The following is a 27,441-nucleotide window of genomic DNA, read 5'->3' on the forward strand; positions in this document are numbered from 1 at the left end:
ATATTAAGTCCGAATTTCAGCCCAGGAAATTAATTCTGGTTAATAAAGGAGCATTTTGAAAGTATAATTTCAAACTCGAAAACTTTAGTACACGAGAACAAAGAAATGATTCCACAAGGATACAAATTGCAGTATGTGTGATGTCAGATATGTTATTTTGTAACCCCCTCGGGTGCAAAGCGCCCCGTGCATCACCACAGGTGCTATGTGCTCCTCGGGTGTTTACCCCTTAAGGACGGGGTGTAATGGGGACATTCCTCCATACATAAGGCAAGTGACCCGAATGACTGCACAGCCTTTGTGTGATAGCGGGACTGCACAAAAGCAGCAGCTGGAGAACTACCCATTGGCCGCTTGTCACGGCATACCACAGCTGGCAACTGCATTCCAGTGAGGATTAGCAGCCGCGGCTATAGCCGCTCCCCGTCTCTGAGGGGTTCAAAACGCATATCCCACAATACATCAGTCAACATTCCTTGTTCAATGGCACATGCGAATCCAACTTACCTAATGGATATGAACATAACTTCTTTCCGGTATTTCTTACATGAAATGGGATATTTATTTGACTGAAAAGATACTCTATTTTGAAAATGTGTGCCATGTCGTATTCTTTAACAGAGCTTACTGCAACAGCTGCCCCGCCTACACCTGGACCCACAACGGCTTTACCATGTATGTACTATTGTAACCTTCAATTGCATCCATTACATGAAAACAGGACCAAAAGGACCCCTTTGACATAAGAGCGGCTGCATTTACATAGCCCACGTAGTCATATGATTTTGAAGAAAAATATGAAATGACCACTGAAGTTTTCTTTTTATGTTCGTGTTATAATTGCCAACTTCTTGTTTTTCATACTTTCTATTTTTTTTTCTATTTGCTTAACATTCAAAAGTAATGGCAGCGTAGATTAGGTTGATTCTGTGAATTGCAACCCTAAACTTTACAGAGATCAAAATACATCGGAAACTTCATTGTCGTTGCAATTTTTTTTATTTTTTTTATTGAAGTTTGCCAGTATCCATTCCTGACGGATCCAGACGGGCAGACTGCACGAAATATTTCATTCTTGAAGGAGCTTAAACCAGAGCTGGTTTGGGTCAACAATGACACATCACTAGGGTTACTCAATGGAAAACCGTATAACTTTACTGCAGACATTGGTGTAGTTCAAGTGAGTATATCTTTACTGCTGGAGAAGGTTTTACATCCATTTATCAGTCAAACAATATTGTCAACAGATATTCTTTTGTACAGCTCAAACTCGTCGTCTCTGTTGATTTGGTATGACTGACTAAGTGGTTGTGGGGGGGGGGGGGGGGGCTCGCTGGGGATGTATGGGTGACCAGATGGACTTTTGTTTTCTCTGTTTCTGTACGTCCCAAGCAGACGTCCCTGTTGATACTATGAGCGTTCAACTTATTACAGGTTTGAGTGTCTCGACAAGTTGACCTACATGGGAGCTTGCCCTTTTCCCTTACCATATTTATAAAATGGCACCCTCGGCATTGCCTTGGGGGTGTCGTTTACCCCCTAGGGTGAGCAAAACACCATAGACCATGTGACAGCAGGCAACAATAATGTATATTATATAACCGACATACAGATCCTTGTCATTTGATTGGTGGAACTGACATCACCTGACATTCGTTATTACTCCCATTCACGCCGTGGCTCAAAAAGTCCCATTCACCCATGGGGAATGGGAAAAACTATAGACCGCTTGCAGACGCGTTCGATAATTGACGCGCTAAGGAGAGCGACGCCATGTTATGGGACAAAATGTGCGTGAATTGATATGCCTGTCCCACAACATGGCGTCGCGCGCCTTCGCGCGTCGATTATCGAACGCGTCTGCAAGCGGTCTATTGAACAGTTAGGATCGATGCTTGTTCCATGACGCGGTATTTGTGTACAAATGCATGCTGGTGTACGCGTTCAGCGTTGCGCGTAGCGCGCATTGTTCCAAAGAGCCAGCGCTACAGAGTTGGGTTCAAACATTTTCGTGAAGTGGTGTTTTGGAAGAGAGAAACACATTTTCCACCAATTTTGTATTGAAATAAAAGATCAAGTATATCAAATGACAAGGATTTACATGTCAGTTATATAAAACAAATATTGAGTGGCTTTAAATAGTGAAATGGTAAGAATATTATCGCTCGGTAAAATCTGGCCTTTTCCAGTTCACGAGGCAAAGGAAAAGTCCAGATTTTACCTTGCGATAATATTCCTCCTAATTCACTCTGAGCCACTCAATATTTGTATACCACATACCACTCGGCCTGGGGCCTCATGGCATATGGGACACAGACGCACTACAATTATTGTTGCCTGCTGAGTCCATGGTGTTTTGCACAGCCAAGGGGACAAATGGCACCCGAGGCGAAACCCATGGACCCCGTCACATCACAGCAGGCAACAATTTGTTGTTATGTTATACCACGGTTACCGTAATATTAAACGTCAGAAACCATGGGCCTCTTTCTGTTGCGGTACAGAATTGGCGAACTTTTCGCACAGAGTTGTTTGGTATTTTTTTCGTGCTGATGCTGTCCTGTTCAAAAATCGAATTTCTGATCTCGTCTTTGGAACGAAAGAGAAACCTCTTTTTTTAATTGGAGGCGACCTGTTGTCATCTACAGACATTATTACGGTGAAATTACGGTGAATTACAGTGAAATTACGGCGAAATTTGAGCCGTTTAAAAAGCAGACGAACAGTGACAAACGATGTAAACAACAATGGCGGTCATAGCAGAAATATTGCTTCACTGTCCCCCATGGCATATCTCGTAAAACATACATTGATTTACGTAGTGACAGCGTAGCTACAACCTCGTACCCGAGGTCACACAAATATAATATAACGCGGTTGAGACGACATTTTCAACAGCGGGAAAGACAAAGGTAATGTACCCCGTGGATAACATCACTCATGCACCACGCGCGCGCGGCGTACAACGCTGTTCATGCGTGTTTGTGGCATGACACGTGGTCGATGATGGACCAATAAAAATGCACAATCTATTACTGTGATATAACAATATTCCGTGTTCCACTCCCTCTTGCGGGATAACTTATAACATAAATATAAAAAGAAGAAGAAAAAAAGATGATATAGGTCCTCTTCGCTGCAATGTCTGTCCACAGGATCTTAGGAAACCAACATTGCTGCTGTATATGTTAACTCCCACAGGTGCAGTTTAATGAGCTTCGTAGAGTGACAGCTATAACTGTTTATGGAGATGAACAACCAGAGGACACCGAGTCAGCGGGTAGCAATGTAGATGAACAACCAGAGAACTCAGCGATAGTAGTGTACAGAAATACTGTCTCTAATGAAGACATAATTGTGACGCCCTCGAGTGGAGCTGAGGTACGGTGTCACATTAAATTTGGACTCCTGTGCAATCTGATCACTTTTACAATGTACAAACTCTCATTAATATGAATGTCTGTATTGTATAAGTTCTCATTTTTCTGTGCACCGAGACATACACAAAGGTTTTTCAAAATTCCAAAGTACAACACTCCATTCATGTTGAGTGTTTCATTATGGTCAGCGACATGGTGCTTTGTTCTTTACTATGAGATGCTTGATGTTCTTAATTCATATTGAGTTTTTGTAAGACAGTCCTCCCCGGTTAGAATTATCGCCATTCATTCATTCATTTAAGGAGACAGCACAGTATCAAAACATTCATTTCGTGGAATGGCGCCTGGCATTATTAAATGAACAGGAAAGAAAGCAACAACATTTATGATTTTAAATACAATGTAAACAAGCGAATGAGATATGAAAAAGAAACCATAAGTTGGTTACTTTGTTTTCTAAAAGAGGTTTACAGTGGATTGGGAGGCACCAACAGTTCAAAAGTTCAAAGACAGTGTGGTTGCGGATGAAATACGTTTGATTATCTATGACTACGGACGTGGCATTCCCTACCGCGTTGAAGTTTATGGATGCCCGCTCAGTAAGTAACCTATTTTGACCTACGTAGGCCTATGTACAAATATAAACGCAAATTACAACTGGGAACATACAAATATAAAAAGGAAATTTACACGTCATCTACTAAAAGGTAGACGTCATAAAGAGATATCCCAGAGGCATTATTTGTATTGCTAAGGCAGTATAACCTACATTTATTTAGTTCGCTTTGTGATAAAATGTTACTCATGTTTCGAATTGGCTAGGGATTGTTCTCAATTCGACACTCGTTCTAAATCATATGAAATTCACAGGGGCCACTTCATGACGTTGCTGAGCGCAGACTGGTTTACGCAAGATCAAAATGAGCAAAAAACAGTTCACCAGCAAAAATCTCCAGTGATGTGCAACGTAACAACGGTGTATTTATTGTCTGTATTTTGCTTTCAAAACAAAATACAAACAATAAATACTCCTTTGTTACGATGGACATCATTGGAGATTATTTGTGTGTTGCTCCCAAAGCAAAGTAATATTTAAATTAATGCAAATCATTCATTTTAAAATAATCTTGTTTTTTTCCCCTACAGTCCCTTCAACAACAGTAGCCGTGACAACAACTGCAGGTAAGAACACAACTTAAGATTCAGTTAGCAAGAAAATAACGCAGGACGTTTTGTGTTTATTATGAGGAACAAAATGTCCCTCATTATGATAGGCCTACGTATCAAAATTATTGTGTGTTTATGTGTATAATACATAACATGTATATTTCAAATGTATATAATACATATATCAAAGGTAAATGTATCTTTATTTGCCATGCAGATTTGTAATAAGTAGAAACAAACAAATTGCAGCTGAAAAAGTATTACTTTTTAACACCAACAGGAAACAACACATTACAGATTGAAAAATCAGGAATGAACATTTAGGAACATTGATAATTAAAGAGCGGTAATTAACTAAAAGCTAAGGCAGATTCTTAACGTGGTGAAGGTTTACCAAAGATCAAAATGAGCAAAAACAGGGCACCAGCCAAAATTCTAGTGATGTGTAATGTAGGAAAGGACAATTTACTGTTTTAATTTTGCTCTCAAAACAAACTAATATTTAATTTGAAGCAAATCATTAAAACTGGAAATAATCTTGGTATTTTTTCTCCCACTGTCCCTCCAACAGCAGCAACAACGACAAAAAAAGGAGGTAGGAACTGAAATTAAGATTCATTTAATATAAAATAATGGAGGACGTTTCGTATATATTATGTGGTACAAAATGTCCCTCATTATGGTACTATTAACAGTAGTGTATTTGTATGTATTTGATTACGTTAAAAGTATATATCAAATGCAGAATTGTTGTAATGAGAAACAAACAAATGGAATGCAGCTGGAAAGGTATTACTTTTAATACCAAAATGAAACAACACAAAGATCAGGAAAAATAATTGTATAGGAACATTGATAATTAAAGAGTGGTAATTCACTAAAAATCCAGGCGAATTGTTAACCAAGAACTGATTATCCAAAACCCCAAATAGCTCGGGTTATTCTAATAACGGGTTATTTTATGTAAATTGGACGTTTTTGTAAGTTCATGAAAATTAAAAAACCTTCCCACCAAAATTTGTTTTGCACTGGTAACTTTTATTGAAGCTGTCCAATTATTCATGTTAGTGTTAAGATCGTCTTCTCAATGAGCTGTCGGCTTAAGTTCATTGTTGCATAACATTACATAACAATCAAATGTCATGCCCTTCTAAATGTTAAGATGGGCTTCATTGTTAGCGCGTTTTTTCAAATGATAATGTTCAAGCATTCTTTGGTGCATCTTGTGTTGAGAGAACATGTATATCGATCTCCGTGGACAGACAGGTTTCGCACATGAAATGTTCAAATTAGCATAGCTCAACGACAAAATGTGCAAATGCAACGACTTTTTCGCCACATTTGCTTAAAGGCCAGGACTTTAAAAGCTGCTAATTGACAGTTAAAAACAATTTTTTAAAAAAGGTGAAAATTGCTGTCAAATGTGGGTGTTTTTTTTTTGTAACCACCCTGTACAGATCTGTGTTTGTACTGATAAAATAACTCAACCCTCATCAGGACAGTGCAAACAACGACTACAAGGGAGGGAGTAGTTACTAGATTTAAGCTTTTAAAGACAGTTGCTGAAATAAAAAGGTATTCTTTATAAGACCAAGTTATCAACAATTTTAAATCTTTGTGTGTGTTTATTTTTTTCAATAACTCGACCCACATCAACGCAAACAGCAATTACAACTACCGAAGCGGTAACCAAGGTCACCACTACAACGGCTGAGCCGACAAGTACCACTAAAGGTATGCTGGTTCATAAAATATTGGTTGTCAATGTTTATAAAACAACAACACAAACACATTTTTAACCCCTTTTTTTCCTCGACGCCCAACACATTCATGCTACACTGTGGAAATCAATGTAAAACATTAAAACAATTCCATAAAGTAAAACATTTGTATGTACATTTTTATCTTGAATTGAAAGAAAGATATACGTTCATGTTATTTCATTGGTCTAGAACGGCCATTATGTAGCGTATAAATTACCTCATAACTGCGTTGCATACCGGTATATACAATACCACTGCCTAGGCCTTACGCGTTGAGCACGTGTGTGTATAGGGCCGACCCGCGCGCCTCACGACTGATAATTGCAACCGCTTAGTGTACACATCCGGCAGGAATGCCTGAAGTTATCAAAGGCCACACCGCAGTGATTTACTATATATCTAACTGTGATCTGTTTCACGGTGCCCTGTGGAGACATGTGCACAATACGGACCAAAAGATTGTATACGTCTCCACAGGGCAATTTCTACAGGTGAATCGTCTCCAAAAGGTTATCATAAAATAGATTTATGGATTTTACTCAAAAACTAGGAATTTCCAAGGTGTGTTGATCCGTTGCAAATTGAAGTATTTTATGTAAGGGAACAAAATGTCCCTCATTATGATACGTATCAAAATTATTGTGTGTTTATGTGTATAATACATAACATGTATATATCAAATGTATATAATACATATCAAAGGTAAATGTATCTTTATTTGCCATGCAGATTTGTAATAAGTTGAAACAAAAAAAATTGCAGCTGAAAAGGTATTACTTTTTAACACCAGAAGGAAACAACACATTACAGATTGAAAAATCAGGAATGATTATTTAGGAACATTGATAATGTGGTGAAGGTGTACCAAAGATCAAAATGAGCAAAAACAGGGCACCAGCCAAAATCTCTAGTGATGTGTAATGTAGGAAAGGACAATTTACTGTTTTAATTTTGCTCTCAAAACAAACTAATTTTTAATTTGAAGCAAATCAGCTGGTTTTATTGACTGTTTAAGGCCTGAGGGATACCAGGGGTTAATAATCTGGGGTGAATGGTGGACGTTGAGGGCCGGGTAGCTCAAATTACATTGTGTCATGGAATTATTCCCAGCAGCCGTCTAAAATCACAGTGCCAAAAATTAGCACGCGAAGGGTTAAAACTTGAAATAATCTTGGTATGTTTTCTCCCACTGTCCCTCCAACAGCAGCAACAACGACAAAAAAAGGAGGTAGGAACTGAAATTAAGATTCATTTGATATAAAATAATGGAGGACGTTTTGTATATATTATGTGGTACAAAATGTCCCTCATTATGGTACGATTAACATTAGTGTATTTGTATGTATATGATTACGTTAAAAGTATATATCAAATGTAAATGATTTACATAAATGTATCTACATTTGCAATGCAGAATTGTTGTAATTAGAAACAAACAAATGGAATGCAGCTGGAAAGGTATTACTTTTAATACCAAAAAGGAAACAACACAAAGATCAGGAATAATAATTGTATATGAACATTGATAATTAAAGAGTGGTAATTCACTAAAAATCCAGGCGAATTGTTAACCAAGAACTGATTATCCAAAACCCCACATAGCTCTAATTCATTATAAATGGAGGGCTAATTATATGGGGATGCTTCCGACGGAAGCCGTTGAAATAAATGCAAACGTCGTAAGTTCCACCAGCAACCTCATGTGTGTTTGCATATTCTAGCAAACGTGGAAGTATTTGAGAGTATAAGACTTGAAATCAAGTCGGTATTAAATTGTCCGGGTATACTCCGCCTGCGCCGCCTTGTACATGTACAAAACCTTTTGTACCAAGGTTGACGCCCCGTGGACGCAACTCGTTTCCATGGGTGCAATCTTGATGCGCCATGTTGGCTCCGTATAATTTAATAGTGCCAAATAGTGGCACATTTAAACTAGGACTGCAGTCGATGTATCTAACGCGCGACGCAGTACGTGCTTAAAATTTTGAAAGTTTGTTTTTGTAGAATATTGGAGGTCTCTTTTGACAAAACATGAGTGCCTATCCATATATCACTACGTCAAATATGATGTCACAACATACGAAAATACTTTTCATGGCACAAAGATTTTAGTTTTTGAGACTTGGGTCATGAAAAACGTGGCATTTACAATTTGGTAAATCTTATTGATATCCACAGGTAGGCTATGGTTTCACAAAGATCATTACCTCTCAAAAGGTCACCAGAGGTTAAATATGAAATGGCCTATACATGCATATGCAAATTCTTTTCATTTAGACATGAAACGTAAAAAAGATAGGGTTTAAAGAATACATTTTACAAAAAGCTATAAACAGGTTTACAAAACTCATTGACCTCTCAAAGGTCACCAGAGGTGAGATATGAATTGTTCCCATATCTGATCATTATTTTCATAGTATAAATACCTAAGACGTAGACTTTGGTCATAGGAAAGTGAAGTTTTGAAGAACAAAAGTTATGAATAGATTGTGTAAATTTCATTGACCTTTCAAACGTCACCAGAGGTCAACAAATATGCTTTTATCACAAATTGCACACTCCTTTGACATTTTGGGGCTTTGCCGCACCACTAAGCCACTTAATTGCGAATATCCTATACCCTTTGCGAGTTACGTTTGAATAACATCTAGATACTGACTTGCTCATAATGCTTGGGACGTGTTTTACTTCAAATTTTCCAGACCAAAGACACTGTTTCTGTATCGCATGATTCGGGCCAATCTCTTGCATAGGTACGTAAGAAACACTCAGCATCAATATGCCTACATTGCTCGCAGTGGTTGAGAATGGCACAAAGACACCAGATCATTCCAGAGCTAGGGTTGCTGGCGTAAGGCTCGCCCCGAATCACGTTAAATAGCAACTGCCGCTTTGGTCTGGATAATTCCAATTACAATCTGCCAAGCATGCGAACAAGACAGGGTACCAGATATTACTCGAATTTAATCGCAAAAATTGGGAAATATAGTACTTTGGTGTTCAGGCGTGTTTTATTTAGCTACAGATCTGCTACTGGATAATGTACTGAATTTGATTTTTTTCATCATATTATCTTTGGGCTTTTCTGTAGAGCCACCATCTGCCCCACAAGGTAAGTGACTCGGTGTTATCATATTTTGTTTCACAATATTTGCTAAGGGGCTTCGCCTTGGGGCTTCGCGATGCTTCTCAGGTGGGTCGCTATAGCTTGATAGGCAAAGACAGCCACTCTACATTTGTTTCCCTTCTTTCGTTTTCCTTTGTGCCAATTGAAATCTGAAACTCCATGGCGTGCGTTTCTCTTATTCATTCATTGGGTAGATTGAGTTTCTATATTGAGTATATATTCTAGATTGAGTATATTGTCCTATTGTGTTTTCTTCCCAATAAGGATCCACGTTTATTTACACGAACACACACACACACACACACCCACCCACACACACACACACACCCACACACACATGTTTGCTTTTGGTGTCAATCGAGGATTTTCTGGTGCTCCTTTTCCCTTTTTCTTTGTTTGTACTCTTACTTTCTTGCAACAGCTCTCATTGGTTTGTACACGTTTTCTGATCGAGGTGATCCTCGTTCTGGCTGCTGTTCTCAATTCCTCGATGCTGTTGACAGTAGTAACGATCCAAAATGGCTTCTATTATACCCTAAAGTTGAGCGCATTCACCATGTCTGCTGATATTATCAAGTAGTCTTGCCAAACCCGAGCTTCCAATTCACCAAGTTGCTTACTGGCACGGTTGCCCTATTGAAACTTTAAATAATTTTTTTGAACAATGATAACATTGTGATATTTAGCCCAGAAAACAAGAACGGGGAAAATTGAGGTGTCGGTAAATTGGGTAAACAAGTAGGTGAAGGGTTGCCTAACATGGGAGACTTTGAAAATGTTCAAGGATATTCCCAAAATTATGAGTAAGAAAAGGTTTCGCGACGTAGACATAACTATTGTAAACAACAATTATCGCTTATATTGGGGGATTCCTTGAACTTGTTTAAGTCCCCTACGTTAGGCAACCCTTCGCCTAGTCTTTAGCCCAATTTACGGACACCTCATCTTCCCCCTTTTCTTTCAGGCTAAAAATCAAGATGATATTGTTCACATGATTTCCCATTTATAGGATAACTGTGCCAGTAAGTAACTTTGTTCATTTGAAGCTCATCAATACTGAAGTTTTGCAAGTAAATGTAAATGCGCGCAACTGTAGGGTATAACGGTAGCCATTTGGGATCTTAATTATGTCATAATAATCATCAAATCCCTGATATATGCTTCTAAAAATGTTATTTAAGTAAGGATATGTAAGTTTTTTTTCAAAAAACAAAAACAAAATTATACCCACATATGGGAATAAACATAGTACATGGCAGGTGCTAATGATTTATGCAAATGAGGCACCCTTCCAAAAATAATTTAAGGTGTTACACCTTCTAAATATCTTTTTTGGGGCAATAATAATCTCTCTGCCAAGTTTGGTGCTGCGGACCAGTCGGTCACGATTCCGACCACATGCCGACTGATTGCGTAGCACAAAGAGATGACACTTGGTTTACGTGTGCGCCGTCCTAAGGAGGCAGGTGGGGTCAATAGTGGCTGGCGTCCCCACCTGGCTTCTCTGTCTAAGATCTATCTCGTTATGTCTTAGATCTATTGTAAGCCCTAATTACACAAGAGGAATTTTACTCTTAAATCCTTCTCCGCCCTTGTCTTTATATTGGCAGCTTGTCCTCTTGGCCTTGAGCTAGTTGCTGAATGCAAGGATTGTCGAGATCGAGTATGTCATGATGGCAACTGCTACGAAGTTGTAATAGCGAAACCACTGGAGAAATGCTGCGAGTGCTCTCATGGAGCAGTGTTTAATGGGTCCGAATGTGTTCATCCGAAGCATTGTCAGTGTGTCGACGCAAGCGGTAAACTCAGACAGGTAGGAGAGTTGACTATTGTGACCAGTTCCTACCAAATGAGTTAACACAAATGGAGTACCTTTTTATTCACTTTAACATTTTCATGTACTTCTTAAAGGGCACAGTAAGCAAAGCTAATAGCACGTTTACCTCGGAGAAAAAAATCGCTGAATCATTGACGTTACAACAGATATCTCCACGCGCACGCAACCATTAGCAGTGGCGTATGGTATGAAGGCGGCTAACAGTTCATTTGAACTGTAAGGCCTAGGCTAAACGCCGTGCTACTGCCATGCCGAACTTAATTGAAATGAGTTCAGCACTAGCGCGGCAATAGCACGGCGTTGCACTTAACGCCGTTCTTCATTGGGGTTGCGACAGTCGAGTGCAAAATACTCAACAACATGTCGCAGCAAGATCATACCCACGGGGAACGAGGTTGTGGCCGACAGGACCCGGGAGCAGGACCTTGCGATGTTGAACTTAATTTGTCGAGTCGAATTGGTTCTAAACGCCGTGCCATTGCCACGCCAAACTTATAACAATCAAATTATTTGAGTTGGACACGGCAGAAGCATAGCGTAGGCCTTAACAGCGCCATGAATTTGGCCCTTGTTGTCGTCAGCCGTGCATTTGAATACACCTACGAGTGGTCTCTCCTCATAACTCATCCTTTGTAACTGACAGAGAGGTATTTTTGCACGTGTTTCATGCTTCAGCCTACAATCATCACCTTATTTTTGTTTTCACTATGACAGCCTGATGAAGAATGGGATCAGCATGGCAGAGAGTGTTTCACATGTATATGTTCATCGAACGAGATCAAATGTTACCCAGACACCACTTCCCCAGGGTGCAAGCCGACATCCCCAGCACCATCAACAACAAGTAAGAGCATTGTTACATTCAATGTTGGAGCTTTTCTAAATATAAAAATGCCAAAGCCATGGAAGGATCAAAGCTAGTTCAGTTATTGTTCTGATGAAAACACAAACAAAAATCCCCAAAATTGCAATTATTACATCCCTGGTTTACTCTTGTTGACTTCAAAGATTTTAAGCACATACACAATTGTATCTACATGACTTAAAGTTGTTATCATGTTTGAACAGCTATAGTGACCAACACTCTTTCAACCACGGAAGGCAACGTAATCTCAACTGCTCTGCATACCAGTGTGTGTCAGTTGTTGGTTTACACTTGAAAATTATAAACAAGTAGTTTTGCAGGAGTCGGAAAAATACATGGCAAACAAACATGTGACGTTCACGGGTCAGAACAATTGAAATGATGAACACATTTAAATTCACCTTCATTTATTCATTTCGCTCAACCCCGTGGTAGTGTAGAACCTGTAGTGATGGATACAATATTCTTACTTCCCTGACAATAGTGACCGATTGGGCAATAGTAGGCCTATACTTGAATGCCAGGAGTTATAACCCATAACTATTTTGATTTACCATGCTGCAATGAACATCGACAAATGAAAGAAGCGTGCAGTTTGTTCTGGCTGTCGATAGAAAACAACTCCCCGTGTCCAGCTGCGTGCGGGGTGTGCATGCACGCGCGCGCGCAAGTCTTCACACGGGGAGTTCGTACTGAAAATGTTTTCAACGAAAGCGTGGATGTGCGGTTTATTTTCGGTAAGCACGCCGTCCACGGACATATTTGCCTTTTCTGAACCCAGCGTATGCACAATTCTGGACACAAGGAATATTTAAGCGAAATTTCAGCTTCTTTCATCAGGTAGAAATGTGAAAAAAAATGTTTAGATTTGTTTTCGCTATGCCAGCAAACGTTCATACCCTAGACTCCGTTGCGTGTACACAAAGGAGTCCAACCTGTGCTAGGTAACAATGTAATTTGAGTGACCAAAATCTCCACCCTGAGGTATGAAAAACGTGACCAAATCCCGACATCGGACCTGGGGTAGCGCGGGGGGGGGGGGGAACATTGGATGGGCGCATAAGTTTAACAATACAGAGTGTGTCCCTCCCCCCCCCCCCCAAGGGCCCCTCTCAGGGTTGTAGCAGAATTTGAAGGAAAAAACCCGTAATTTTTTTTCTTCCAAAATTTTAAGGCATATTTATTGTACTATTTTTCTGTAAAATTTCCATCGGATTCGGTTAACCTGTTTTCCAAATAAAGGCTATTTGGCTTAAATTGGCTTTTTGATTAAATTACTAAACTAAACAGGAGGAACGCTTTCATTGACATTTCTCATTGTTTACTGTGGCTATTTATTTTTATGTACATATAATATCTTCTTTAATTATAACAAAGGAGTGTCTCAAACACCTTGTATATAGAAGTTCAAAGTGATTCAGGCCATTCAGGTTAGGCTGCAGGCGGGCCTGAAAAAATAAACAGAAACACCTTGTGTACGCCTTCAAGTATTGTCAAACTTGGAATGGAGCAAAATCGATTGGTGTTTCATCAATAGCCTTTATTCCAAAACTACTTAACCGAATCCAACAAAAAAATTCTCACAAGAAAGGAAAAATGTTTGGGCTCATCAATTTTATAATTGAATTTGAATTTGTTTTCAAAAATTACGAGAATTCTGTACACCTTCCAAAGTGACTTTTTTTTTGGGAGGGGGGGGGGGGACGCGCTGAATATACAGGGTGAGTAAAAAGAACGAAACCCAAATGGCAGGACCAATCTTGGAATGAAGTGTTGGCTGTAACACTTTTAAAATATTCGATATGAAAGCCCAGTCAATGAGCTTTCTTTAAGTACAAGAATTATTAAAATAAGTTATGTAGTTTTTAAGTTACGGAAGTTTGAACACAAACACCGTTTTAAAGTTCTGTCCACGTATCACAAAAAGGGTAAGTGTTCTTTCTGCAAAACGAAAACAATTCACATGCCTCCCTTTGAGAAGGTAAGTGGTCTTAATTCAGATAAACAAAAACAATTCACATGCATTCCTAGGAGAATAAAACGAATTTGATCTCTGAATGCTGCCATTCGGCAACAGCTTAGACGAATTTGATCTGTATGACGAATATTCTAGAACCATTGACTAAAAAGGGAGACCAAACTTTGAAATTGAATGGTAAATGACTAAATTGGTTTTGTTAAAAGCATGTGAAATTTTTCTCGGACGAAATTGAATGTTAGAGTTGGTGAATCTGAATGCAAAATGTTTTAAAATAGCCGGGAAACCTATATTTCGTTTTAATTTGCTTTCGTTTTAATTGGGTAATCCCTTAAGGCAATTAGTTGCACCACATGAGGCCAGTCTAAATGGTATACTGTTTACTTTCTGCTGGATCTACCTTTTTGAAACCCCATACATGTTACATGTACAGGCACAGTCCGACAAATTCATGATTTCTGTTGTTTGTGCATCAATTTCAATGATATAAAACCATGGTTTCATTACTGGGTAAAAAGAGGATTCACGTTATGCGGAGAATGGTACCTTTGGAAGATTTTTTTTTAAGGTTTCACCGAGACGATGGTAACATGAAAAATGATCAAATGTGACCACTGTCCGCACTTGGATTTTCGACACGGGAAATGTTACCCAGACCGCGTGGTAGAAGAGCCCCCGATACGCACACACGCCATTAAAATCGTAGAAAATACCACACAAACATCGGTGGAGTAATTCCCAGAACGTGATCTTGATCTTTTTTGTGAATGTGTTTTCCGTTAAAATATATTTATAACTAGTTTTACCGCTCGGACTTGACACACGGCAGCGTACGTGTTTCCACAAAATGTTCGACCACATCACGTGTGGGATCGTGCGGTCTCTGTACGCATGATACTCGCGCTCGGGCCAGATGTACGCTTTCCCGAGCCGCTTGTACCGACTCGCACTGTCCGCACTGGACTTATCGTCTCGGGAATTGTGACCTGGCCAGTATTCCTTGGCGCCTGGTCAGTTTTCCTGGGCATCAGTTGTTGGCCAGTAGAAGTAACCGCTGGATTCAGGAAAAGTAACTGAGAGGAAAACGTCCTAGGCTGTCCGCACTGGACTTAAAATGGGAAAAGTACCCATAGTCTCGGTAAGTTTTACCACAAAAGGTCCAGTGCGGACAGAGCTTTACTTTAGATAAATCCTTAACCTCACCATACTTTGTAACTGTGGGTTTTTGGTCACGAGGAATTGATTGAGGTTATTGCCGGCATTAAAATTAAGCCTAGAAATAGGACTGGGAACATTAGGGAGATATTCAAATATCTCATGCCATATTTTCAACGGGGAGCGCCAATAAAATCCTAAAATTATTCACACTATAGCAAAGGCGGATCCAGAACACAATTTTTTTGTGGGGTGCCAACAAAAATGTTGGTCCTCCCAAAAAGTAGGTCCAAAAAATTACGGCGTGGGGTTCGGGGCCCGCTTAAGGGACCCGAACAATTTTTGGATTCTAGATGCTCTGTGGTGCGATCTGAGGCAATTTCTGACCACTTTAACCAATTGTTTTTGAGGAAAAGATGTTGGTGTACTCATTGCCTGCCTTTATTGCGATGTCACATAAAAAAAAAAAAAATTGGTTTCGTTTTTTTTTTTTGGGGGGGGGGAGGGCGATGGCCCCCTTTGCCCCCCCTCCTGGATCCGCTCTTGCACTATATTAACTAATGCACCCTTGTCACGGCTATTTCTTCTTTAGGGGGAGACCGTTCACATGTACATCACAATCCTTCTTTTTGCTAATTTTTTTTTTGCAATTTTTTTTTTACGGAATTTATTTTGGGGGGCTAGACAAAATTTTTGGGGGGCTACAGCCCCCCCAGCCCCCCCCGTAGAACCGCGCCTGATAACGTGTTTCCGCAAGGGTACTTCTTGTGATAATAACAATGGCTAATAATAAAAATACCCACATTGAGTCACTAGGAAGACATTCCATAGACTTGTGCACACCCCCCATTTTCCTTACCCTACCTCAACGCATTTTGGTATTTTTAGTAATTGGACCACGAGCAATCGATCTGGCCAATTTGCGACACTTAAATTTTGCCTCAAATTTGGAGCTGAGGCATAAGGGAGACATTGAAATAATTAAGAAAAAATGTTTTAGACCATGGTGTTAAGCCGTGTACGTGTATAATTGAAGTATGTTCTAAGCATGTTTGGATGTTTCAACTTGGTTAAAATTGAAACAAAATGTTATTACCATCTTCCCTTAAATAACTATTCTGTTTTTACTTTGTAGTTTGCCCGGACCACTGCCATGTAGAAGACGAAATAGAATGCGACGAGCTGTACTTTGTGGGAGGCAACAGACCATTTACTAATAACATCTTGTGCAGCACTCTATTACCAAACTTTGATCCAGATTGCAAATGTAAAGAGGGATATCTCCAAGATGGCCCCGGTCGAGACATTGACAACATGTACCTGTTCCATTATGGTACATTAATGTGCTTACGTGTGGACGACGCATGTAATTGCCTTGACGAGTCTAATACTTATCGGCCGGTGAGTTTCGGTAACACAATCTGACCATAATCTTTCTTATTCTGTTTGTATTCTTCCATCTTCATTTTAAACCGCCTGATCCCTGATGTGAAACGTCAATATTGCTGTTTTGCCATTCAAGTTCTTCCTGAATTTCAAATGTTCATCCGTATAATCCTAAAAGTACAACTACCCAAGATTAGGTAACTAGCTCAATCGTAATCCTACATTGGCACTTCAGCGAACCTGGATATAGGACCATGTACTGGACATGTAATAACTCGCATATTGGTGTGCGACCCGCCATATACGTTTTGACAATATCGGTGTGCACTTTTAGCAACGGGCCAATGCCATACTGCACCGACTACCTTAATTGGCCTATGACAGGATCGGTAATTTTGTTTTCTTCAAACGGTCAGATGCCACACGAAATTACTAAGCCATACAGGGCCAATATCAAAGTGCCAGATATGCAGGGTGTCCTGAAAATAATGGTGCATGTTAACCCCGCCATTTTCGCCAATTTACAACCGGAATTTACTGCAAATGTTTACACGATCTTCAAGGTTACAGATTTAGCTTGAGAATACCGTTTGTTTAATTAAGATTGCCTTTGTAATTTCCGAGATATGTGTGAATAACCGCAAAGCCAAAAAAACAAAACGTTCTGTGCCACTTTAAGGAAGCGAGTGCTTCAAAGATCAGATAATTCCAGTATGGCTCTTTTGATAAGATTATCCCTATGGGTGTAAGACAATCATTCCATTCACACGACAATATAGGGTTTTGTTCTTATGTTGAAACAATTTAATAGTACAGACAGGTTCACTTCCTTAAAACTTCAATGGAAGAGTTCAATTAAATATAAATAAATATTGCACACTCTGCTTAAAAATGTTAAAATCGCCAACAGTAAAGTCATTTGGTTTTAGACTAGGACTTAAACTGATTTTAACTGCTTCACAGAAAGTGGCACAAAATAGGTTTCTTGTCTTTGCCGTTATTCAAACATATCTTTGGATTTACAAAAGCAATGTCAATGCAACAAACGGTATTCTCAAGCTAAATCTATACATTACCTTGAAGATGGTGTAACCATCCGCAAGACGCCCTGTATATGATATATGAAACGGTCAAATATATATGTAGGTCTGGAATTCGCTTTAAGTAACGGGCTATTACTGAAAGCAGACAGCGGCAATGCATCGGGCCAATGCCCTGCTGCCATCAAACGCTTTGTCTTCCTGAGCCCATGTCAGAATCTGTACCTAGTTTTTATGAAACCAGAAATGGTGATGCATCGGCATAAAACCGGTATTATCGCTAAGGTCCTGCTAGTACAAGTCGGTACTGGGCCAATTACCCTGCCTAACTTGTTTGTTTATTTGTCTAATAATGTTATGTGGCTGTCTCTATGTTAGGGTACAAGAGCAACATGCTTCATCATATCATTTAAGACATTTGTGTACACCGTTAGTATGTCTTCAATCTTTTAATTAAAATAATCCATGATGATTATTCATATTATAAGGCAGGCGACAGCATGGAAATAAAAGGCTGCAATGTGATTATTTCACTGATTAGGGTTTTTTGCTGATTTAATTTCACTTTACAGGAGGGCTACTCCTATGTCAAGGAAGTGTGTAGAAATTGCACGTGTGGCTATGACGTAGATACATCGCGATACGGTTTTGAATGCGTGTACGACGGCACTCTTCCCGAATGTGAAGGTATGTGAATAGGTATTAATTGTATAAACTATGTAAGGTGCTTCGGCAAAACTATTCTTCACCATCCTGAGTTATTTACGATAATACCTTTGTGGAGGTAAACCTCTGCCATGTACCTGGACACAAAAACCCAGACCGCCCCCTCCTTGTCACCCCCAATGGAAATTTGGCAATCGGAGAAAGTCACGAAACTAAGATTAGCGGATTTAAAAGAAAGTGCTTCTTTTAATATTTGTAATATAATCTTTGCGAAAACCCCTTTTTTAGCGATTGGCTGTTTATTTTAACGTCGCGTGGAACGCGTATAGCGATACCCATTGACTGTCAATTACCATGAATTCGGTTTTGAGCAGTGCCCCATTGAAAGATGTTGTCCACCCCTTGCCCCATCCTTCCGTAAAAAGCGTAAAATTGATGACCAAGCTTTAGGCTATTGGTAGCCAGTTTAAGGGATATTCAATATCAAGCCTGTACAGTAGAACGAATATTAATTAGCACAGTAAAATAAATCATCCGTAAGAAGTAAGAAATACTGTTTTGTTTTAATTGATACAATTAAAAATATTGCCACTGTACATATTAGCCTCTCCACCTACAAAGGCTCCTTCAACAACTGCCCCACCTTCCACAACTGCTCCACCTCCAACAACTGCCCCACCTTCAACAACCAAGGAGGTGACAACAGTTGTTACCACTACTCCTGAATCAACCACAAAGGAAGTCACCACACGGGAGCCTCCAAATGGTTAGACTTTTATTGACAAGGGAACTTCTCCGAGCTTAATAATCCTCTCTAGTTGCAAATACCCGATTTTTAAAAAGTATGATAGATTTGAGACTTTATTAACGTATTTGATAACTAAAACAGAAGTTAACAAAACATACTAATTGGACCACGAGCAATCGATCTGGCCGATTTGCGACACTTAAATTTTGCCTCAAATTTGGAGCTGAGGCATTAGGGTGACATTGAAATAGTTAAGTAAAAAAACGTTTCAGACCATGGTATTAAGCCGTGTACGTGTATAATTGAAGTCTGTTTTTAAGCATGTTTGGGTGTTTCAACTTGGTTAAAATTGAAACAAAATGTTATTACCATCTTCCCTTAAATAACTATTCTGTTTTTACTTTGTAGTTTGCCCGGACCACTGCCATGTAGAAGACGAAATAGAATGCGACGAGCTGTACTTTGTGGGAGGCAACAGACCATTTACTAATAACATCTTGTGCAGCACTCTATTACCAAACTTTGATCCAGATTGCAAATGTAAAGAGGGATATCTCCAAGATGGCCCCGGTCGAGACATTGACAACATGTACCTGTTCCATTATGGTACATTAATGTGCTTACGTGTGGACGACGCATGTAATTGCCTTGACGAGTCTAATACTTATCGGCCGGTGAGTTTCGGTAACACAATCTGACCATAATCTTTCTTATTCTGTTTGTATTCTTCCATCTTCATTTTAAGCCGCCTAATCCCTGATGTGAAACGTCAATATTGCTGTTTTGCCATTCAAGTTCTTCCTGAATTTCAAATGTTCATCCGTATAATCCTAAAAGTACAACTACCCAATATTAGGTAACTAGCTCAATCGTAATCCTACATTGGCACTTCAGCGAACCTGGATATAGGACCATGTACTGGACATGTAATAACTCGCATATTGGTGTGCGACCCGCCATATACGTTTTGACAATATCGGTGTGCACTTTTAGCAACGGGCCAATGCCATACTGCACCGACTACCTTAATTGGCCTATGACAGGATCGGTAATTTTGTTTTCTTCAAACGGTCAGATGCCACACGAAATTACTAAGCCATACAGGGCCAATATCAAAGTGCCAGATATGCAGGGTGTCCTGAAAATAATGGTGCATGTTAACCCCGCCATTTTCGCCAATTTACAACCGGAATTTACTGCAAATGTTTACACGATCTTCAAGGTTACAGATTTAGCTTGAGAATACCGTTTGTTTAATTAAGATTGCCTTTGTAATTTCCGAGATATGTGTGAATAACCGCAAAGCCAAAAAAACAAAACGTTCTGTGCCACTTTAAGGAAGCGAGTGCTTCAAAGATCAGATAATTCCAGTATGGCTCTTTTGATAAGATTATCCCTATGGGTGTAAGACAATCATTCCATTCACACGACAATATAGGGTTTTGTTCTTATGTTGAAACAATTTAATAGTACAGACAGGTTCACTTCCTTAAAACTTCAATGGAAGAGTTCAATTAAATATAAATAAATATTGCACACTCTGCTTAAAAATGTTAAAATCGCCAACAGTAAAGTCATTTGGTTTTAGACTAGGACTTAACTGATTTTAACTGCTTCACAGAAAGTGGCACAAAATAGGTTTCTTGTCTTTGCCGTTATTCAAACATATCTTTGGATTTACAAAAGCAATGTCAATGCAACAAACGGTATTCTCAAGCTAAATCTATACATTACCTTGAAGATGGTGTAAACATCCGCAAGACGCCCTGTATATGATATATGAAACGGTCAAATATATATGTAGGTCTGGAATTCGCTTTAAGTAACGGGCTATTACTGAAAGCAGACAGCGGCAATGCATCGGGCCAATGCCCTGCTGCCATCAAACGCTTTGTCTTCCTGAGCCCATGTCAGAATCTGTACCTAGTTTTTATGAAACCAGAAATGGTGATGCATCGGCATAAAACCGGTATTATCGCTAAGGTCCTGCTAGTACAAGTCGGTACTGGGCCAATTACCCTGCCTAACTTGTTTGTTTATTTGTCTAATAATGTTATGTGGCTGTCTCTATGTTAGGGTACAAGAGCAACATGCTTCATCATATCATTTAAGACATTTGTGTACACCGTTAGTATGTCTTCAATCTTTTAATTAAAATAATCCTTGGTGATTATTCATATTATAGGGCAGGCGACAGCATGGAAATAAAAGGCTGCAATGTGATTATTTCACTGATTAGGGTTTTTTTGCTGATTTAATTTCACTTTACAGGAGGGCTACTCCTATGTCAAGGAAGTGTGTAGAAATTGCACGTGTGGCTATGACGTAGATAAATCGCGATACGGTTTTGAATGCGTGTACGACGGCACTCTTCCTGAATGTGAAGGTATGTGAATAGGTATAATTGTATAAACTATGTAAGGTGCTTCGGCAAAACTATTCTTCACCACTCTCAGTTATTTATATTAATACCTTATTGGAAGTAAACAGGGGCGGGTCTAGCTTGCAGGAAACGCCGGGCATATGAAATGGAGTGGAGGGGGTGGGAGGGGCAGGGGGAGGGAGTTGAGTCTAAGGCGTGCCAAAGACACGCTCTTGTACAGGGGTCTTAGGGCTTGGCTCCGGAATTTATTTTTGAAATCGACTATGATTTCTTCTGCATTCTACGGCTATTCAAGAATAAATGTAGGAATTTTACTATTCCATTTATTACTTTTGGCCCATTTATAATTTTATTAGTTTCATGACATTAGTTAATGGCTAAACTGTAGGGGGGGGGGGGGGAAGCAACTCCTCACTACCCCAATCCCTAGATCCGGTACCGATGAAGGGTGGAGTTACTGAAATTAACTGAGTTATCAATGTTTGAAAACGTAAGTAAGCAAAATAAACGATAATTGTGCTCTTTTTGAAGGGAAGACATGGTACCTAACTTTGGCAATGGCGAAAATATTTTTATACAAAGGGTTTTTCATTCTATTTTATTGTAAATGGTTAGGCCTTTTCACTATAAGAATCCTAAAGCAGTGATTTGTGTGATCCTAAACGGTTCATATCAACATTTCAATGACGATGACAACTATCATCTGTGAGTACATTGCAACCATTTTTCAGAGAAGCCTTCAACAACAGTTAGAACGACTGAACGGATAACGACTGAAGGTTCTACCACAGAGGGAGTAAGAACAACTGTTGTGACAACCACACCAGAGGCTACAACTACGGAAAAAACAACGGTGTTCACTACGAAAGGTTTGTGCTGAGGCGATGAGCTGAAAACTGTCATGATTTCTTTGTCTCTTTTGTTTTGGAATGGGGGCAGGGAGAAAATCCTTTCTTTCCCCATTTCCAGTTTTTCCTTTTTTCATTTCTAGTTTTTGGATGCTTGAATGATACCCAAAATGTTGCTGATGATACGGCACTCTAGATACTTCCAGAATAACTTTAACCCTAAAAAGGCCGGGTTATTTTGACCATTTCTCAGCCGGGGGGGGGGGGGGGGGGGCAATTCCGCCCCCTAAAATCTCGGCCATTGAGTGACGAAAATTTTGAAACTCGGTACATGCATAGAACAACTCATCATGAACACACCCAAGACATTGCATGTTTATAGGTCAAAGGGTTTTGGATTATTGCTAATTACATATACATATGTACGAATGGTAATTCTGCTCTGTGTACACGACGTATATGGGAACATTCAGTTTTTACGGCGCGAAGCGCCGGGGAATTTTTAAGTTAACGATTTTTAACCGAAATAATACTTTCAGCCTTTTGAATTGGATGGTAAATTGATTGCAACTATATGTCCCGGCTGTTGAAGTTCTACAAGTCACGGTCTGACTAATTGCGGAAATGGAGAAATTGAAAATATAAAGTTAGATACCTCAGTGACAATGTAGTGAAAAGAGAGAAATGTAACATGTTTTTTTTTTACAACTACTTTTGCAGCAACAACCGAGGCTGGTTTGACAACGGTGACAATTCGCGAAACCACGACAGTTCCTTCCACAACAACTGTACCATCGACAACTTCTAGAGAAAGCTCTACAGTAGTTACAGAAATCACTCCCGAGTCAACAACCACTGAGGAGACAACTACTGCACTAACTGTTGAAGCGACTACTACAGGTGCTTTCATTTTTGCAATAATAGCAAATTAGATGTGCATTCTTTGGAATTGTATTGTATTGTGATATCTTCCCCAAAATGTTGCCTCGTTCCATTTTTTTTCAGCAGCATTTGCCTGAAATTCAAATGTCATTTGTTTATCGAAATACATATCAGAAGCCCCATCAACCACTGAGAGAACAACAACCCGTGTGTCAACAACAATGGCTTTCTCTACCACAACCCTGCCAACAACCACCGAGGAGGTGTCTACCACAGTAGTGACAACCACACCCGAGTCAACCACGGAAGAGAGAACCACAGTGCTGTCGACAACAGGTGATTTAATTTACACTTCAATTTGCAGTTAAAAGTGGTCTACATATATCGACCTGTTAAAGTAGGTCACCAACGTTTCTTACTGCATTGTTGTTTTATGTACAATTTTACGTACACAGAGGCAGAAACTACCAGAGCTTCAACAACTCGTATAGTAACCACAACCAAAGGATTGACAACTGAAAAACTGACCACCACTGCTGTGACCTCTACTACACCGCTGAGAATGACCACAGAGGAGTCAACTACTGTGTTGAAAACTACAGTGGAACGCACGACAGGTAATATAGGATGTAACTAATGAATTGGCTTCGCAAAAAGTCGCAAAAACTAGAGATTTGCATTTGTTGAGTAACAAACGCAGGGTGATCGGTCAGACAGCTATTTCATTAGACATTTCCCAGTTTAAAATGTGGTATTATTTTTTTGATATCATGAAGCTTTTGAAACCTGTATAGACTACATCTGTGTTCATTATGCACATTTTAGCTGATGAAGTGATGAAGTGATTGCTGGCAATAATTCTCCCGGGTTTTCTTCACAAAATTCGAACAACATCAAAAAGGTCAGGGGGTGGTACCCACACACCCAATAAGTGTGGCAGAAACGCAGTTGGTGAATACGTGTGGACAATTATATTTTCATTGGTCTGTACTTTTGAAATTGCAGAGGCACCCACAACAATTGAGACAACCACAGTCCGTGTATCCACCACTGAGGCTCCATCCACCACAGCTCCTCCATCCACCACAGAGGAAATCACCACAACTGTTGTGAGCACAACACCTGAGTCAACTACAACACAGACCACAACGGTGAAGTCAACCACAGGTAAATTTTTAGTTCATCATGTAGTGACACTACAACGGCAGCATGGAAACATGAATGTTTCCTTCAAATATCAGCCGGGTGACAGGCAAACATACGTTTTTCGAGCAGATGAAATGTCCGTCTAAAATATATTTGTTTACAATTAAAACAACATTACGCTCTGTTAAATGTACTTCAAACAGAAGCCTCGACAACAGAAGCTAGAACCACTGTTGTGAGTGCTACCGTTACGTCTACTGTTCCATCGACCACTGAGGCACCATCAACTACTGAGGAGGTGACAACCACTGCTGTGTACACAACTACCCAAGAGTCAACTACTGTGGAAGAGACTACTACAGTACGGAGTACCACTGAAGAGAGTACAACAGGTAAACAAAGAATACAAATCGATTTTAGTCGGTGAAAAAGTATTATTGATATCATAATCTATTATAGCATTGAAAAATTTACAACCAAACTTGAAGAATTGAGAGACCGTTCTAGGGATATTCAATATCAAGCCTGCACGGTAAACATGAATTTATTGAACACAGTAAAATACAGCATAAGAAAGAAACATTTTTTTTCAATTAATATACAATTAAAATATTGCAACTGTACCTATTAGCTCCTCCAAGTACAACTGAGAAGGCAACTACTCGTGTGACAACTACAAAGGCTCCTTCAACAACTGCCCCACCTTCCACAACTGCTCCACCTCCAACAACTGCCCCACCTTCAACAACCAAGGAGGTGACAACAGTTGTTACCACTACTCCTGAATCAACCACAAGGGCGGTCACCACAGTGGAGGCTACAACAGGTAAGGCTTTTATCAATAAGGTGCCTGATTCGGGATCAGTAAATCATTTCAGTTGGTAATACTGGATTTGAAAACAAATAAAATTTGATTAATATCAGACGTCATTAACGTATTTTTTTAAACTAAAACAGAAGCCTCCACTACAGAAGCTGTGACAACTGTTGTTAGCAGAACAGCTACTTCTGTAGTTCCATCAACTACTGAGGAGATGATAACTAGTCCTGTGTACACAACTACCGCAGAGTCAACTACTGTGGAAGAGACTACTACAGTACGGAGTACCACTGAAGAGAGTACCACAGGTAAACAAAGACTACAAATCGATTTTAGTCGGTGAAAATATATTATTTATATCGTAATCTATTATAGCATTGAAAAATTTACAACCAAACTTGAAGTATTGAAAGACCGTTCTAGGGATATTCAATATCAAGCCTGCACAGTTAACATGAATTTATTGAACACAACTAAAAACAGCATCAGAAAAGAAACATTTTTTTCAATTGATATTCAATTAAAATATTGCAACTGTACCTATTAGCTCCTCCAAGTACAACTGAGAAGGCAACTACTCGTGTGACAACTACAAAGGCTCCTTCAACAACTGCCCCACCTTCCACAACTGCTCCACCTCCAACAACTGCCCCACCTTCAACAACCAAGGAGGTGACAACAGTTGTTACCACTACTCCTGAATCAACCACAAGGGCGGTCACCACAGTGGAGGCTACAACAGGTAAGGCTTTTATCAATAAGGTGCCTAATTCGGGATCAGTAAATCATATCAGTTGGTAATACTGGATTTGAAAACAAATAAAATTTGATTAATATCAGACGTCATTAACGTATTTTGTAACTAAAACAGAAGCCTCCACTACAGAAGCTGTGACAACTGTTGTAACCAGAACAGCTACTTCTATAGTTCCATCAACTACTTTTGCACCATCAACTACTGAGGAGATGACAACCAGTGTTGTGTACACAACTACCCCAGAGTCAACTACTGTGGAAGAGACTACTACAGTACGGAGTACCACTGAAGAGAGTACAACAGGTAAACAAAGACTACAAATCGATTTTAGTCGGTGAAAATATATTATTTATATCGTAATCTATTATAGCATTGAAAAATGTACGACCAAACTTGAAATTATTGAAAGACCGTTCTAGGGATATTCAATATCAAGCATACACGGTAAACATGAATTTATTGAACACAGTTAAAAACAGTATCAGAAAAGAACCATTTTTTCAATTGATATACAATTAAAATATTGCAACTGTACCTATTAGCTCCTCCAAGTACAACTGAGAAGGCAACTACTCGTGTGACAACTACAAAGGCTCCTTCAACAATTGCCCCACCTTCCACAACTGCTCCACCTCCAACAACTGCCCCACCTTCAACAACCAAGGAGGTGACAACAGTTGTTACAACTACTCCTGAATCAACCACAAGGGCGGTCACCACAGTGGAGGCTACAACAGGTTAGGCTTTTATCAAAAGGGTACCTAATTCTGGATCAGTAAATCATATCAGTTGGTAATACTGGATTTGAAAACAAATAAACTTTGATTAATATCAGACGTCATTAACGTATTTTGTAACTAAAACAGAAGCCTCCACTACAGAAGCAGTGACAACTGTTGTTACCAGAACAGCTACTTCTATAGTTCCATCAACTACTTTTGCACCATCAACTACTGAGGAGATGACAACTAGTGTTGTGTACACAACTACCCCAGAGTCAACTACTGTGGAAGAGACTACTACAGTACGGAGTACCACTGAAGAGAGTACAACAGGTAAACAAAGACTACAAATCGATTTTAGTCGGTGAAAATGTATTATTGATATCATAATCTATTATAGCATTGAAAAATTTACAACCAAACTTGAAGTATTGAAAGACCGTTCTAGGGATATTCAATATCAAGCCTGCACGGTAAACATGAATTTATTGAACACAGGAAAATACAGCATCAGAAAAGAACCATTTTTTCAATTGATATACAATTAAAATATTGCAACTGTACCTTATAGCTCCTCCAAGTACAACTGAGAAGGCAACTACTCGTGTGACAACTGCAAAGGCTCCTTCAACAACTGCCCCACCTTCCACAACTGCTCCACCTCCAACAACTTATCCACCTTCAACAACCAAGGAGGTGACAACAGTTGTTACCACTACTCCTAAATCAACCACAAAGGCGGTCACCACAGTGGAGTCTACAACAGGTTAG

General features: G+C 39.5%; 2 protein-coding genes across 2 annotated transcripts in view; both read left to right on the top strand.

Annotated features, from left to right (window-relative positions):
- LOC119719656 (SCO-spondin-like) overlaps nt 1–11,295 on the top strand; it is a 36,863-nt gene extending 25,568 nt beyond the window's left edge. The window contains exons 24-29 of the mRNA XM_038189155.1: nt 1,017–1,180; nt 3,202–3,381; nt 3,844–3,979; nt 4,527–4,562; nt 9,402–9,422; nt 11,048–11,295. Of these exons, the coding sequence (XP_038045083.1) occupies nt 1,017–1,180; nt 3,202–3,381; nt 3,844–3,979; nt 4,527–4,562; nt 9,402–9,422; nt 11,048–11,295 (785 nt within the window). The remainder of the gene's footprint in view (nt 1–1,016; nt 1,181–3,201; nt 3,382–3,843; nt 3,980–4,526; nt 4,563–9,401; nt 9,423–11,047) is intronic.
- Nucleotides 11,296–24,442: 13,147 nt separating this feature from the next.
- On the top strand, nt 24,443–27,441 carry LOC119719657 (mucin-5AC-like). Its single transcript, XM_038189156.1, has 9 exons — nt 24,443–24,470; nt 24,575–24,763; nt 25,003–25,197; nt 25,329–25,499; nt 25,739–25,933; nt 26,063–26,251; nt 26,491–26,685; nt 26,815–27,003; nt 27,242–27,441. Exons 1-9 carry the CDS (start codon nt 24,443–24,445, stop codon nt 27,439–27,441), a joined length of 1,551 nt encoding a protein of 516 aa, XP_038045084.1.

Source organism: Patiria miniata, unplaced genomic scaffold, assembly GCF_015706575.1.
Source record: "Patiria miniata isolate m_02_andy unplaced genomic scaffold, ASM1570657v1 HiC_scaffold_8, whole genome shotgun sequence".
Taxonomy (NCBI): domain Eukaryota; kingdom Metazoa; phylum Echinodermata; class Asteroidea; order Valvatida; family Asterinidae; genus Patiria; species Patiria miniata.

What these genes read in the sequence shown, in the direction of transcription:
- LOC119719657 (XM_038189156.1), top strand. Translation starts at nt 24,443, where the DNA reads ATGAATGTTTCCTTCAAATATCAGCCGG. An exon ending in CACTGAAGAGAGTACCACAG is followed by an intron (nt 25,500 to 25,738) that starts GTAAACAAAGAC and finishes TGTACCTATTAG; the next exon opens with CTCCTCCAAGTACAACTGAG. An exon ending in CACAGTGGAGGCTACAACAG is followed by an intron (nt 26,686 to 26,814) that starts GTTAGGCTTTTA and finishes TAACTAAAACAG; the next exon opens with AAGCCTCCACTACAGAAGCA.